Source organism: Astyanax mexicanus, chromosome 7 (genome assembly GCF_023375975.1).
Source record: "Astyanax mexicanus isolate ESR-SI-001 chromosome 7, AstMex3_surface, whole genome shotgun sequence".
Lineage (NCBI taxonomy): Eukaryota > Metazoa > Chordata > Actinopteri > Characiformes > Acestrorhamphidae > Astyanax > Astyanax mexicanus.
This window is the reverse complement of record NC_064414.1, coordinates 33,398,659-33,411,527: the sequence shown is the minus strand read 5'-3', so window position 1 is coordinate 33,411,527 and position 12,869 is coordinate 33,398,659. Positions and strand designations below refer to the sequence as shown.

Here is a 12,869-nt window from a genome sequence, read left to right as displayed (position 1 = left end):
GGCTTTGACATACTTTTCACTAGGGTAGGTAGGCTCTATGCTTAATTGAAGTGTAGCTAAACAAATTCTACATATCCAAGTGTCTTACAAATGTGAAAATACTGCCAATTAATATAAATTAATCATTGCTTTACATAAGTATATACAAATGGTAAGGCTTTGACAAGCTTGAGCATGAACAGTGTCGACAATGAACGGCTAACATTGGACTATTTTAGATGGTAACCTACACTATACTATTTGTATGCCTGGCCCTACTTTTTTTTTCAGTTCAGCCTCTGACTTCTCTGGTAATGGTTTCCTGTTTTTAAGCTTGGTCTGAGAACATCATCTAGGAAAATATGACACCAGAGGACCTGATAAAATATTTGAGGAAGCTGATCCTTTGAGCTGCCAAGACACTTCCCCCACGGGAAGCCGGCTTTGTCTATAAAGGATGTGTTTATTACAAGGAGAAGACCAAACTGGGAACCTCATTCAAAAATGAAAGAAAATAGCAGATTGCAGAAGTAAATGCAGATTCTCTTTCAGTTTCCAAACATCAAAATCCCATTATCCAATATTTTTACCTTGTTTTATTTTCTTTATGTTGTAAAGGCTCTGGTTAAACTCACCCAATGCATTCCTCTGATTTTTCACTCCAGTTCCTTTGAACAGAGCTATTTGTGTGATCTGGCCGTCCACTGACAAATGTTTGCTTGTGGCTGGTTGGACAGTACAGCCATAGGTTTCTGTGGCTTATATTCTGTTTGTCCTGCTGGAATCTGAGCATGAATTTGAAATATAACAATAATGCACCCTTACACCAAAATCACTATGAGAGATGCCATGCTAAAGAAATCCCCTAATACCCTAGTCTTTTGTTGCCAGCAGGTTTGGAGCATTAGAGACTGTCTATCAGGGTTAGACAGAGAGCAGAGTGTTAACCCTGAGGGGATTGCAGCCATCCACACTTGATGGAAAAAGCTCTTGTCTGGGTCTGACCAGCAAGAAGCCAAATGATGAATGGAGACTTAGGCTTTTATTGATTTATGGAGCCTTGATGTAGGGGATACAGTCTGGAGGCAACACTCCCTAAATCCACTCAGGAATTCAGACAGAGAGGGATCTCCCTTAAAGAATATAGGTAGGTCTTTGTAGGACTTCAAGAACAGTTCAATCAAATGACAACAATGCAAACAAACAAAATATTTTTTTTAATTTATATTATTTTTTGCAGAATTATTGCTGCACAGTTTTTCAAAATATCAAAACTGTATCAACTCCAGATTGTTTGGTCTGATTGTGTAATCCAAGCTTGAATATTTTGTTTATCCATGGAAATTACCAAGTGTTTCATTTACTCTACAGCCACCAAGCAGAATGTACTCCCTCCCTCCCCAGCATATCCCTAAGCTAGTATATGTTGCTTGTTCTTTTTTTGGAGTGATCTGACATGTTTTTTTTTTGTTTTTTTTACAACAAATGTCTCTACAGGTCACATTTTGACTAGAACTAGACTTTGAGCTAGAACCATGTTGCAGAACCAGTAACAATTTTTTTATGCAATATGCTTCTCAAACCAATCTGAATATAGGTTTTCATAAGTTTACATTACATAAGTTTGCTTACCTTTGGAATATATGGTAGAATGTTAAAAAAAGTTAAAACATTCCACCCCACAGACCAACTGAGCAACAGGCACAGCACCATTTTTTTCCACTGCTCTCTAGTAGTGTCTGTTGTATGGGGGAGCTGCTAGACCAACCAGCAACCTTCAAGCAAAGGTTTTGTCACCCACTTTTAACCTTTTTCTTCTGGACTTGTATTTTGGACTCCATTGGCAGTATTTAAACAGCTTTACTACAGGTAACAGTCATCATTCTAGACCAATTTCAATATTATTTACAGATTTAAGCCTTCACAGTCGTATTTATTACTTCTATTTTAGAATAGAAGCAATGGATTTAAGCTCCTATTACTTTTACAGCTTTTCCCATTTTTAGCGTGCTTTGCCAAGCTGACTTAATGTCCACAAGTTTTCCCTTTTCTAGTTTATTTTTGTCCTTTAAAGCTTTTTGACCATTAGAGAGGGAATCCAGTAGTAGCACAATATTACTGCTGTGCTGCTGCTTTCCCTCAGGAACATGCCCGATGAAGATCACCATGGTCACGTCTCAGAGGGATTATATAACAGCGCTGCCTATTTCATGCTCTCCCAGCTGACAATGACAGTTAGTATTAACAAATGAAAGATGTATATATTTATAGCTCCAAAGAGAGACATTGCATATGGAATGTATCTTGTAAATTATGTAGGGTTGTTTTTTTAGACAGGCTTACTCGTAGACTACCCTTTTTTTTAATAGAACATCTGCATCCAAAAGGCTGCCTAGTCCAAGAGTAGGCTTAATCCCTGTTTGGGAAACGGGTTCATGTGGTTCAAACTTAATAATCAAAGCTTTACAGAAGGTAATTAATAATAGGAATTTACATTCTTTTTGACATTGTGAATGTGTTTACTATGCTGGTCATGCAAAAAAACTTGTGTTTTATTTTCATTTCATAACATACAGCCATACTGTTGTGAATGTGAATGAACAGTTGTGGATCTTAACACTTTTTAATCAGTTTTTTTTAAGATTCTGTTTGCTACTACATAGTACTGAAGATAATCTGGCAGATACTAGAGAACTGCACAAATACATCTCATTCTACTGCAGACCTTTAACATATTTATTTGTTTTTGCAAATTAACTCATTTTATACTGCATTAATAATGACAATAAACATAAACTGAACTTAATATATACAACCAAAAATGTCGAAAGTCTGTTGATCATACATTAATAGCTATGTTACAGAACTGGCAGTTTGTGGTTGGGTGGCTACACTTTGAACTATTGAATTGGCATTTAAAAGAGAATAAAGAAACCTTCCCCAAAATTACCTCCGATTTCCCAATCCTTAAGCCTGGCCTTAACCCTAATTTTAATACAATCCAGATGTTACAATGAACCCTACATTCAGACATATCTCTGGCTCAAATTCTAATGCTAAAGCTATACAAAGCTGGTAAACCCTGGAAGCAACACATTACATGAGTAATTTAAGTTAGTCAATGAAAATTAGGGAGAAAATAAAAAAATGAACAAATCACCTCAGAGTCTATTTTGATTCCAGCCAGATTTTACATTGCCTGGCCAAATAAGCAAATGATCTGAGGTTGCTGCAGTGGGTCAAGTCTAGATTCACCAAAAGTATGTGCTGAAATGATGAGGTCAGCTGACTACCTGAATATACTGAATATAGACCAGGTTATTCAATCAATGGATTTTTTTCTTCCCTGATGGCACAGGCATATTCCAAGAAGACGATTCCAGGATTTCAGGGAGCATGAGATCATCATTTTCACACATGGATTGTTCAACACAGAGTCCAGACCTTAACCTCATTGGGAATGTTTGAGATGTGCTGGAGAAGGCTTTGTGCAGAGGTCAGACTCTATCATCATCAATTTGCAAGATCTTGGTAAAGAATTAATGCAACACTGGACTGTAAATAAATATTGTGACATTGCAGAAGAGGAAACACAAACCTTTTTTGGTGGCTTTTTTGGCTTGGCAGTGTATGATAAACCTTAAATATAGCTAACTCTGGCTTAAAACCTAACTGTATAATAAACCCTAAACCTCAGCCAAGCTTCTTTTGTCTAAATCTAACTCTAAGCATTACACTGCTAAGAACCTATTTGAGTTTGACCAAAGACTTTATAGCTGGCTGTCCATATTAAGTGTGACAATTGCACAAAGTTTGGAAAATTGCACACTACAGATATTTCTAATGATTTATGTGCTGCTGCTCCTTGAAGACAATTACCATGAAACTTAAAACAACTGGAAACATTTGGACTGATGTAGTAGATATCACTGCTCTTTGGCAAAATGTCCATACTCCAGCATGAGGTAACTGTGTATTAGATGTTTTATGTTAACAAGGCAAGCAATGTAATAATTTACAATTAATCTTGACTCACCACAAGCCTGCACTTACACTTTTATCATTGGTGCTTTATCTGAAGTGGTCTCCTCTGGTTCTATGTCACACTCCTCCATCTCAGTCTCATCTGGTCTTAAACTCTTAATAAAGTGCACATTCCGCTGGTCAGTTTTCCTTATCTGTCGGGGATGCATGGATGGATGATCTGGTTCAGGCATGTCCTGGGAATTGTCAGAAGGTCTTTGCAGTCTGCTGTTGTTGGGAAGGAAGGGGACCCTCCTGCCTGCGATGATGTGGAAGAATGAATACATTTGTTCAGTCTCTCCTGAATCGTTGACACAGACGGAGGATAGCGCTGAGTCTCCATAAGAGTCACTGGATTGTTTGCTGGAGCTTGTCTTCTTCTTTTTGCTCAAAATAAAATTTAACACTCCTGTTACCAGCAGCATAGATCCTAGACAGTGGTAAAGATTTGAATGAATTTCCATAATTCCACAATTCCAGTTGTCATTATAGCATCATAGTAATACATAACTCAAGTGTCTTAGCAGATGACCTTATTGTAAATATAATATTTACCAATTTCTGTTTCTTTTGAAACATTGTCAAATAATCTTCCTAATTCTACACAGTTTTACATATACTTTTTTTTAATTCCAAGAACAACGTTATTTCCCCGCTTTATTTTTTTGAAATAAGAAAAGGTATTCAGAGATTTAAACTAGATAAAATACATAAGTAAAAAAATAAATTTAGGATAAGTAGTTAAAAAATATCCACATTTTTTAATGCCAAATAACCAACTCCCATTCAAACGAACGTCCACTACCACTAGTAATGTCCCCATCTGTCCCCACTTTTTGGACTCTTTACATCAGCTTAACATGACATTCCAACACAATTTGACGTTAACATTTTGTTGTTTATGTGTCGTATTGTTAAGTAACCAAAACACAACATCACCTGAATGTGACATCCTGTGCCTGCTGGGTTTTATTTTTATCTGGCATTCTATTATGAGACATTGCATGGAACAGTCTTGAAAGGCAGATTTATTTATTTATTTATTTATTTATCAGAGTAATATATAATTGGGCATATTTGGTAACTAACTTTAAATTTTTTGGTATTATAGAGTCTGATTAGTCCTGTTTGTTCTTTGTTGTTGGTCTTACTTGATGCTTATGGATGGGATGGCCATGCTCAGAACTGTTCTATGTAAATTGTTTTATTGTGTCTCAGCTAAACTATTCTATAAGCAACTATGATATAGGATATATGATAATGATTATTCCACTAGTGAGAATTATTGGCCACATTTAAGACTTACCAAGACTGAATGAAGCCAATATGATAAAGACCTTAAATATTCTCTATATATTTATACTAAAAAAAAAAAAAGAATACACGAACCTGGTATGACCGCATGCCACACTAACACTGGATGCAAGAAACACACCACGGACATCATTGTGTAGTAGAGGAACTTCTGGAAACCTCCAACGTTAGCCATCTTTTTCCAAACAATGAAGAACTTCCATGTTGGAGGACAACTGTGATCAAGATCAACAAGACATTTTAGACCTAATGATGTGAAAGGTCCAATATCATTTGAATAATACAGACTAATATTTTATGAAACTTACGGAAAACATGTTGCTAAAAGAGCATCTGTGAAATATGCCACTTCAAATATCATCATTCCAGCAGACGAGACCCTTTGGAGATTATAGAGTGAGACATCAAATGCACATGAAAACTGTTAGTAATAAGAGCTGTGATGCTTGATAAAAGATTTAAAAAATTAGGTAAGAAAATCTGCAAAAAAATCTAAATAGCGTTTTAGACTTAAGAACAACTTTTACATGAACACTTGACGTCTTAAACCAAAGACAAACTTCTAATCACATGCCTATGCTGATTTCATGTCTATGCTAAGTCTTCAGTGTTGCATTTTCTGTGTTCTTACATGTTCTAACAGCCTTTTCTTTTACGGACATTCCATCTGTATTATCACGCAGAACCTTTTAGTACTGGCTGAGAGCCCAGAAAGATACAATCATCCTAAACCACTGGATTTTGGCTTGATCTTAGCCAATATCTTCTTGGCACCCATGTTGTCATGCATATATTTTAAAATAAAAAGCAGTATTGGGCTTCTATTGTGCATGCACTTATTAGGGACCCTTGCTCTACTTTATCCATAGCAATTTACAAGTAAATAGTTGGTAAATGTAATGTTTGACGTTAAAGGCTTTTCTGAATCCCTTGCCAGAATCCTGGTCTCAATAAAAAGACACAGCACCACCTTCTGGTTTAACACAGAATTGCATTTTGACAAACCATCAGTCTTGAAATTAATGTATATCTTAAAAATATTATTATTAGTAGTAGTAGTTTCTCTTTGAAACTGAATTCTCATCCCAACTTTAAGCCCTAAAGATTACTCAGAATACTCACAGGAGGTACACAGCCAGGCTGTGGAAATCTGGTTGACGCAGTGTTTCTACTCCTACAGCACACAACACTGAGAAAAAGACATCAGAGGGAACAAGTCAACAACCATTATTATTGTTATTATTATTATTATTATTATTATTATTGACAGTTGCAAGTGACCTGAACACTGACTTTCTCTGAACAATCCCACATGTAGTCAATTGTCTGTGTTTTATCTATGTATTGTTTCTATCTATTTTTGTACAAAGAAAATAAATCAGAAAAATAATTTGATACATTTTTGTGAAGAAAAATGTATGTAGGCACTGAACCCCAACACAGAGACACACTCTTTTATCATTTCTGCCCTAGTTCCTATCATTACAATGAACTGTCCACAGTGAAGGTTGTCTGGGTAAGTTTTGATGTTCCTCCTATAAGCTAAAAGCTGGAATATGTTTAATATGTTTGCTAAATACCATGGATGATGCAGCCCTTTATCAGTACACTGCAACCCACGTCATCTTCACATACATTCGTATACAGCCCTCGCCGCTGGGTGGTGTTGGGGGGTAGCTTACCAAATTACCCCCCAACACCACCCAGTAAACAAAACTGTAATAAAAAAGGACTTTATTTTAAAGTCAAACGAGCGCTGGATGTTAATCTACACAGATTTCTCTTGAAAACGTTTATTTGTGAGTAAAGTACAGTATGGCGTCAAAAGTCGAGGGTGCAAAATTACCAGGTGAAATAAATTATCCAGCTTGTTTTAACATTTTGCGTGTGTAAATGAACTTCTCGTGAGCACAAATGTGAAACTAGCGAGCAAAATCGTGTGCGCGCTAAAGAAAATGTTGCTCTCGAGCCTCACTTTTCTCCTCTCGTGTGCGTTTTTTTCCTCGCGTGCTGTGTGAATTACCTTTTTTGCGCTCGAGTTTTGAAAGGGGTGATTTTGACAGTTTGGGGGCGGGGTCACTTCCCTTTAGCGAACACTATTGGCTGATATCTCCAGGGTTTGTGACCTCCTCGAACCGGAGGAGGGCGGGGAAAGGAGGACGGAGAGTTAGCTAGCTGGATATGCTAACATCCAAACAACCCGCTCTACGGGGCGCTGGTTATGTCTGCCCGGGTTTAGTGCCCGGAGCGAACGGTTCTATCTGCCCGGCTCTCGCCTGGAGCAATCGCTCGCCGGCTCTGTCGGGTTAGCTCCTAGAGCAACTGGCTTTCTGTGCGAACAGCACCGGTCGCTCTAAGCCCTGATGCCGGGCAGACAGAGCCGGCGAGCGATCGCTCCTGGCGAGAGACGGGCAGACAGAGCGGGTTGCTTCGGGCACTAAACCCGGGCAGACAGAACCAGAGAGCGGGTTGTTTGGATGTTAGCAGGTTAGCATAGCCAGCTAGCTAACTCTCCTGCCGTTCTCCTTTCTCCGCCCTCCCCCGGCTTGTGGAGGTAGGCGGTCCGTCACGAACCCTGGAGATATCAGCCAATAGCGTTCGCTGAGGGAGGCGACCCTCAGCGATTCCCTGTTTTTGCTCGCTAATTTCACATTTGTGCTCACGAGAAGTTCATCCAGCCCCGGTGCCGGAGAACTAAACTGAAACTCCTGCATAACGCTGTACTTCAGCGGAGTGGCTGTACTGCTCCTTACAACCTGACTGGTAAAATTTATTGATAAGACACCGGATTATAAGGTGCACTGACGATTTTTGAGAAAATTAAGAGACAAATATGTAACTAATTTTCAGTAGTAGGTTGAATGATAAAATGATCAGGATGTATCATCAGATATTAAGGAAACATGAGGCAGCTCTTGTCAGCAGGGATTCAGTCAGTACGTTCCTATTTTAAGTGTGCAACTCCATCCCGAATTTTGTGTCAGTTTTGTCCTCTGCCTGTGTCTCTGCCTGCTGCTCGTTCGCCAATACTTACCCCTACAGCCAGTAATCGGTGCTGCAGCAAAGGAGCTAGCTAGCAGGGCTGCTTCAGTTAAACCTCAGCTGCTACACAGCCTAAAAAGCCTCAGCATCTCAAAAAAGCTTAGTGACCAAAGAAGGAATATAACAAGAGTGAATACAGTGTGAGTTCAAACGGTGGAGACTTAGAGCTCAAAAAGACTACAAGACCTACCCAGAGCTGCTAACGTTACTTTTCTCCTGAACAGGTAAGCTAACCGGCTAGCTAATTTAGTCAGGTAACGTTAAGTTATCACCACCACTAGATGTGCTTACTAGGAACTGGTGTTTAAATTAATTTAAAAATAGAGTGTTCACATTCATATCAGTGATCTGTGTGCATCTGTGATAAAAAGGCAGAGGGTAACGTTACCTGAGTGTCCTAGATAGCTTAGCAAGGTTAGCGCAGAGCTGTCTGTTGCGCGGGGCACAGCCCGGAGACCGCTGCGGCACTCCCTCGTGTAACATGTAACGCTAAATACCGGTAATAGAAGAGTTTGGAATTGCTGTATTTCTCCTCTCTCCTCTCGCTCGTACAGTTAAGTTCTACCTTTCCTACTAGTCTAAACTTTGTGTAGATTGTGTAGATTTAGCATGCTGAATTTGGCAACCCTAGATAGATTCTTGTCTGGGGAGGGGTGGGCGGGACAGACTACTCTCTGGTGGTGTTTTGAAATTGAACTGCTGTAGCCATTTCACACGCTCGCTCTCTTTTTCTACAGAATGTACTTCTAACGAATTTTAGGTGTGCCTTATAGTGCAAAAAATATGGTATATTTAGTAAAAGAGGACATAGAAGTTCAAGGAAAGAGGGGAAGAAGGAAATGTGGTTAGTTAGTTGTTAGTTTGTTAAAAGTCTTGGGAGAGTAAGTGCTCTTTGAAGAGCTTTGTCTAGGAGTTTCTTTAAGATAGAGAGGCCTGCTCCTGCTTTGGTAGTAGAAGGTAGTGTGTTCCACCAAATGTACTAGTAGCAGCAACACTAGGAAGAGGAATATAAGTAGTTTATATTTGTAGTTGCTTCAATTAAGCTCTCTACATAATGTTCTTGTGCATGAAGTTTGGAGGTCTTTAGTGATTGACTCTGCAGAAAGCTCACCATCTCACCGTCCTCACCATTCACTGACTCCGCTCTGTCATTTAACATAGACAGTGCAAGTTGCGTATATTTACAGTCGTTTCCAATTTATCACTGACAGATGGCTGTTGAATGTTTTGTAAGGAGAACATTTCATGACTGGCCTGTATCCTATCATAATACCATGCCAGATTTCACTGAGCTCCTGAGAGTGACCCGCTTTTTCACTAATGTTGGTAGAAGCAGTCTGCATGTCTACCTGCTTGTTTTTTTTATACAATTGTTGCCGTGGAAGTTATTGGAACCTGAGTTCAATGATTTGGAGGGATAAATTAATACTTATTGCAATATAATGTAGTTGTAGCAGGAGTAAGAAAGCATTAGTTGCAATAGTAATACTAGTAGTGGTAAAATTAGTAGTACTTTTGCAACTACTGTTTCTAGTAGTATTAGTAGTTTAAATGTAGTAGTAGGAATAAGAAGCAGCTGCACCAGAAAGTGCAGTTAATCAATTTTGTGCTGTGTCTGTGTATAATGTGTAGTGTTTTCTACAGTGTTTGAACATATGTTTCCTATAGCCACTAGATGTCAGATTAGACACACAGCTTGAAGGCAAATTCCCCCAAAATTCTTTTCCCAAACTAACCAGTATTCATTAAATAAAGAATGTATTAACTATATCTCTCCCTTGTCTTCTAATAGCAAAATAATTGTAATTCTTTATCAAAGCTAATGTTATTATGGCAGAATGCTGTAGTATAAAACAAAACTCCCTTTAGAAAATAATAAGTCCTCCAGTCTGTAGCTGCCTTGCGTTTGATTTAAGCTCACAACTTGACCGACTTATCAGACAAAAAGAAAACAGTGAGAAAACAATGAGAAACAAAAAAGCTGTTCACTATCCTTTGTACCTAAAATAACCCTTAAATCTGTACTAAAACTACAAAACAATTGATTTATTACTGTTAATGATTACAATAGTCATAAAAGAAATATGTTTGAAATCATAGGTCAGGGGATGTAAATCGTCCTCTTGAGGGTGACAGTGACCTCTCCTGCGAGATTGTTTAGGGAGGCGAGTATGACTAATACGACCATTCCTCTCAGTGATTTAGGGGGAGCACTCTAAACATTGTAATGTTTGGAGAAGTGGTGTGGTGGAAGGAGAATCTCAGTGGAGGAGGAACATGTAGAAAACTTAGATTCATAATAAATTATGTGTTGAAGATCTTTTATTTGTCTGCATCCTAAATTGACCTCATTGTGACCTAAGTGGGGAGTATGTCTGGAAATGTTTGGGAAACAGTGTTTGTCTGATTTGTGTTTAACAGCCAAGAACGAATTCAGCTTAGCCTTAAAGTTTTTGAATTGTCTATATTTGAATTGTGATCATTTAACCTCTTATGCTCTGTGGCATTTATTTCTCCCTTATAAATATTACTGTTTAGCAACTACATAGTGTACAATACAAACTGGTGAGATTTTTATTTTTGGTTATATCAGTGAAGAACTGCTGGTGGTTGTGCAGAGATTAAGAGGTTAATGCAGTGTTAACAGCAACATATCTGTTTTAATCATAACATGGTATTTTATAGCTCTGGAAAAAAATAAAAGACCATTTGATTTTACCAAATTGAATGAGAAGATGAATGATTACAAGCCATCAAACCAAGCTCATCTTGAATTTTTGCACCAAGAGTGGCATAAAGTTATTCAAAAGCAGCGTGTAAGACGGAAAATATACCAAGATGCATTAAAAACCAGGGTTGTTCCACCAAATATTGATTTGGTGCATCTTTCTTATTATTTCAGCCATTTCTCATTTTCTGCCAATAAATGCTCTAAATGACAATATTTTTTATTTGGAATTTGGGAGAAATGTTCTTAGTTTATAAAATAAAACAACAATGTTCATTTTACTAAAACATATATCTATAAATAGCAAAATCAGAGAAACTGATTCAAAAACTGAAGTGATCTCTTAATTTTTCCAGAGCTGTATATTTGACCATATTCATGTACTGATGCAAGAAGGATTTTATATATTAAATGTATAAATGCACTGTTAAAAGTTCACTTACTGGACAAAAAAATATTTTCTTAAGGTTCCTAAAGCACCTTAAGAAGTACATTCACAGACCTTTTGTTGATAGTTCAATACAGAAACGTATAAAGACATACAGCACAAAAAGAGTTCCAATATTGTTAGTCAAACAACCCTTTTCAGCATTATATATTAATCTATATTCATTCGTAATCGAATGTTTTGATTTTGATTTTTAATATTTCTGTAAATGTTCTGTAAATTTCTGCTTACCTATTTGCTACATTTGTTGAGCCTAACACCGGAACTTGATTGTTTTTTTTTTTCTTCATTTGAGTTTTTTTAATGCATTGTAAACTGCAAATGATTAGTTCAGACTAGAACATTTAATAATATAAAAAAAACTACTCCATATTGAACAACAGATTTAACCAAAAAAAAAATCACAGCCGAGAGCTTAATGTACAAGAAATTAATTTAGGATTATTCCATATTACAATATCCTACCTGCAGCAGTTGATATGCCAAGAACTCTGCATGCACACTCCACTACAACCCAGAAAACTGAAATCCCCATAGCTAAAGACCGAGCGCTGTTCTTCTTAGTGTCCCCTAATGTAATAGTTACTATTCCATTAGAAAAACAAACTCAAAGCTGTGGTTGTGTGTGTATGTAGCAGCACCATGGCAGCATGGACCCATGGCTGGTAATCTCGCTGCCTGAGCTGGAGGGAGCCGTAGGCTGGGTACATGTGGAGGTTTTACCCTGTTAATCTGCCTAATATAACAGCGGAAACCTTCACAGTGACCACCCCCAACTGCTTCTTAATGCATTCCACTTCCACCTAAGGTGATGGATAGAATGTAGGAAGAATTGGTTTTCACAATGTTTCCAAAGAGATTAGCCCTTTCATTGCTAGCCTGTATTGTAGGTGAAGCAACAGACACTCATGCACACATACACTCACATGGTAATGTGTAAAACGAGCATACAAGAGGCTGAAGCGTATTAACTTATTTGACCTTCGTAGAAAAGCATTTCATCCCCACTGCAAAGCTGCTGAAGGATAAATGACCTGGCACCAATCAGGCTATTCATCATACATGTCCATGTGCTTGAAAACCAACTATTTTTGAACAGGGTGTCCACTCTGAGACTCGCACACGTCTGGCCGATAAGCTAGTCTAAACACGATGATTAATGGCGGTTGCTGTGGGTCTGCAGCACATTTAGAGAGACTACATCTGACACGAGGCAGACGGTCATCACGGCAGAGCAGACACTGTATCTACCAGCTCATAGGTACATGTGTCAGAGGTCAGCCATGCAGTCCCTCACTCTGTCACAGCACATTATGACAGACTAAAACCATCACA

General features: G+C 38.1%; 1 protein-coding gene across 1 annotated transcript; it reads right to left on the bottom strand.

Annotated features, from left to right (window-relative positions):
- Window positions 1–2,510: 2,510 nt before the first annotated feature.
- tmem72 (transmembrane protein 72) lies at window positions 2,511–12,454 on the bottom strand. Its single transcript, XM_007249532.4, has 5 exons — window positions 12,000–12,454; window positions 6,439–6,505; window positions 5,625–5,696; window positions 5,392–5,531; window positions 2,511–4,432 (listed from the first exon to the last, which is right to left on the bottom strand). The coding sequence occupies exons 1-5, from the start codon at window positions 12,067–12,069 to the stop codon at window positions 4,029–4,031; spliced, it is 753 nt and encodes a 250-aa protein (XP_007249594.3). The 5' UTR covers window positions 12,070–12,454; the 3' UTR covers window positions 2,511–4,028.
- Between the last annotated feature and the right edge of the window lie 415 nt (window positions 12,455–12,869).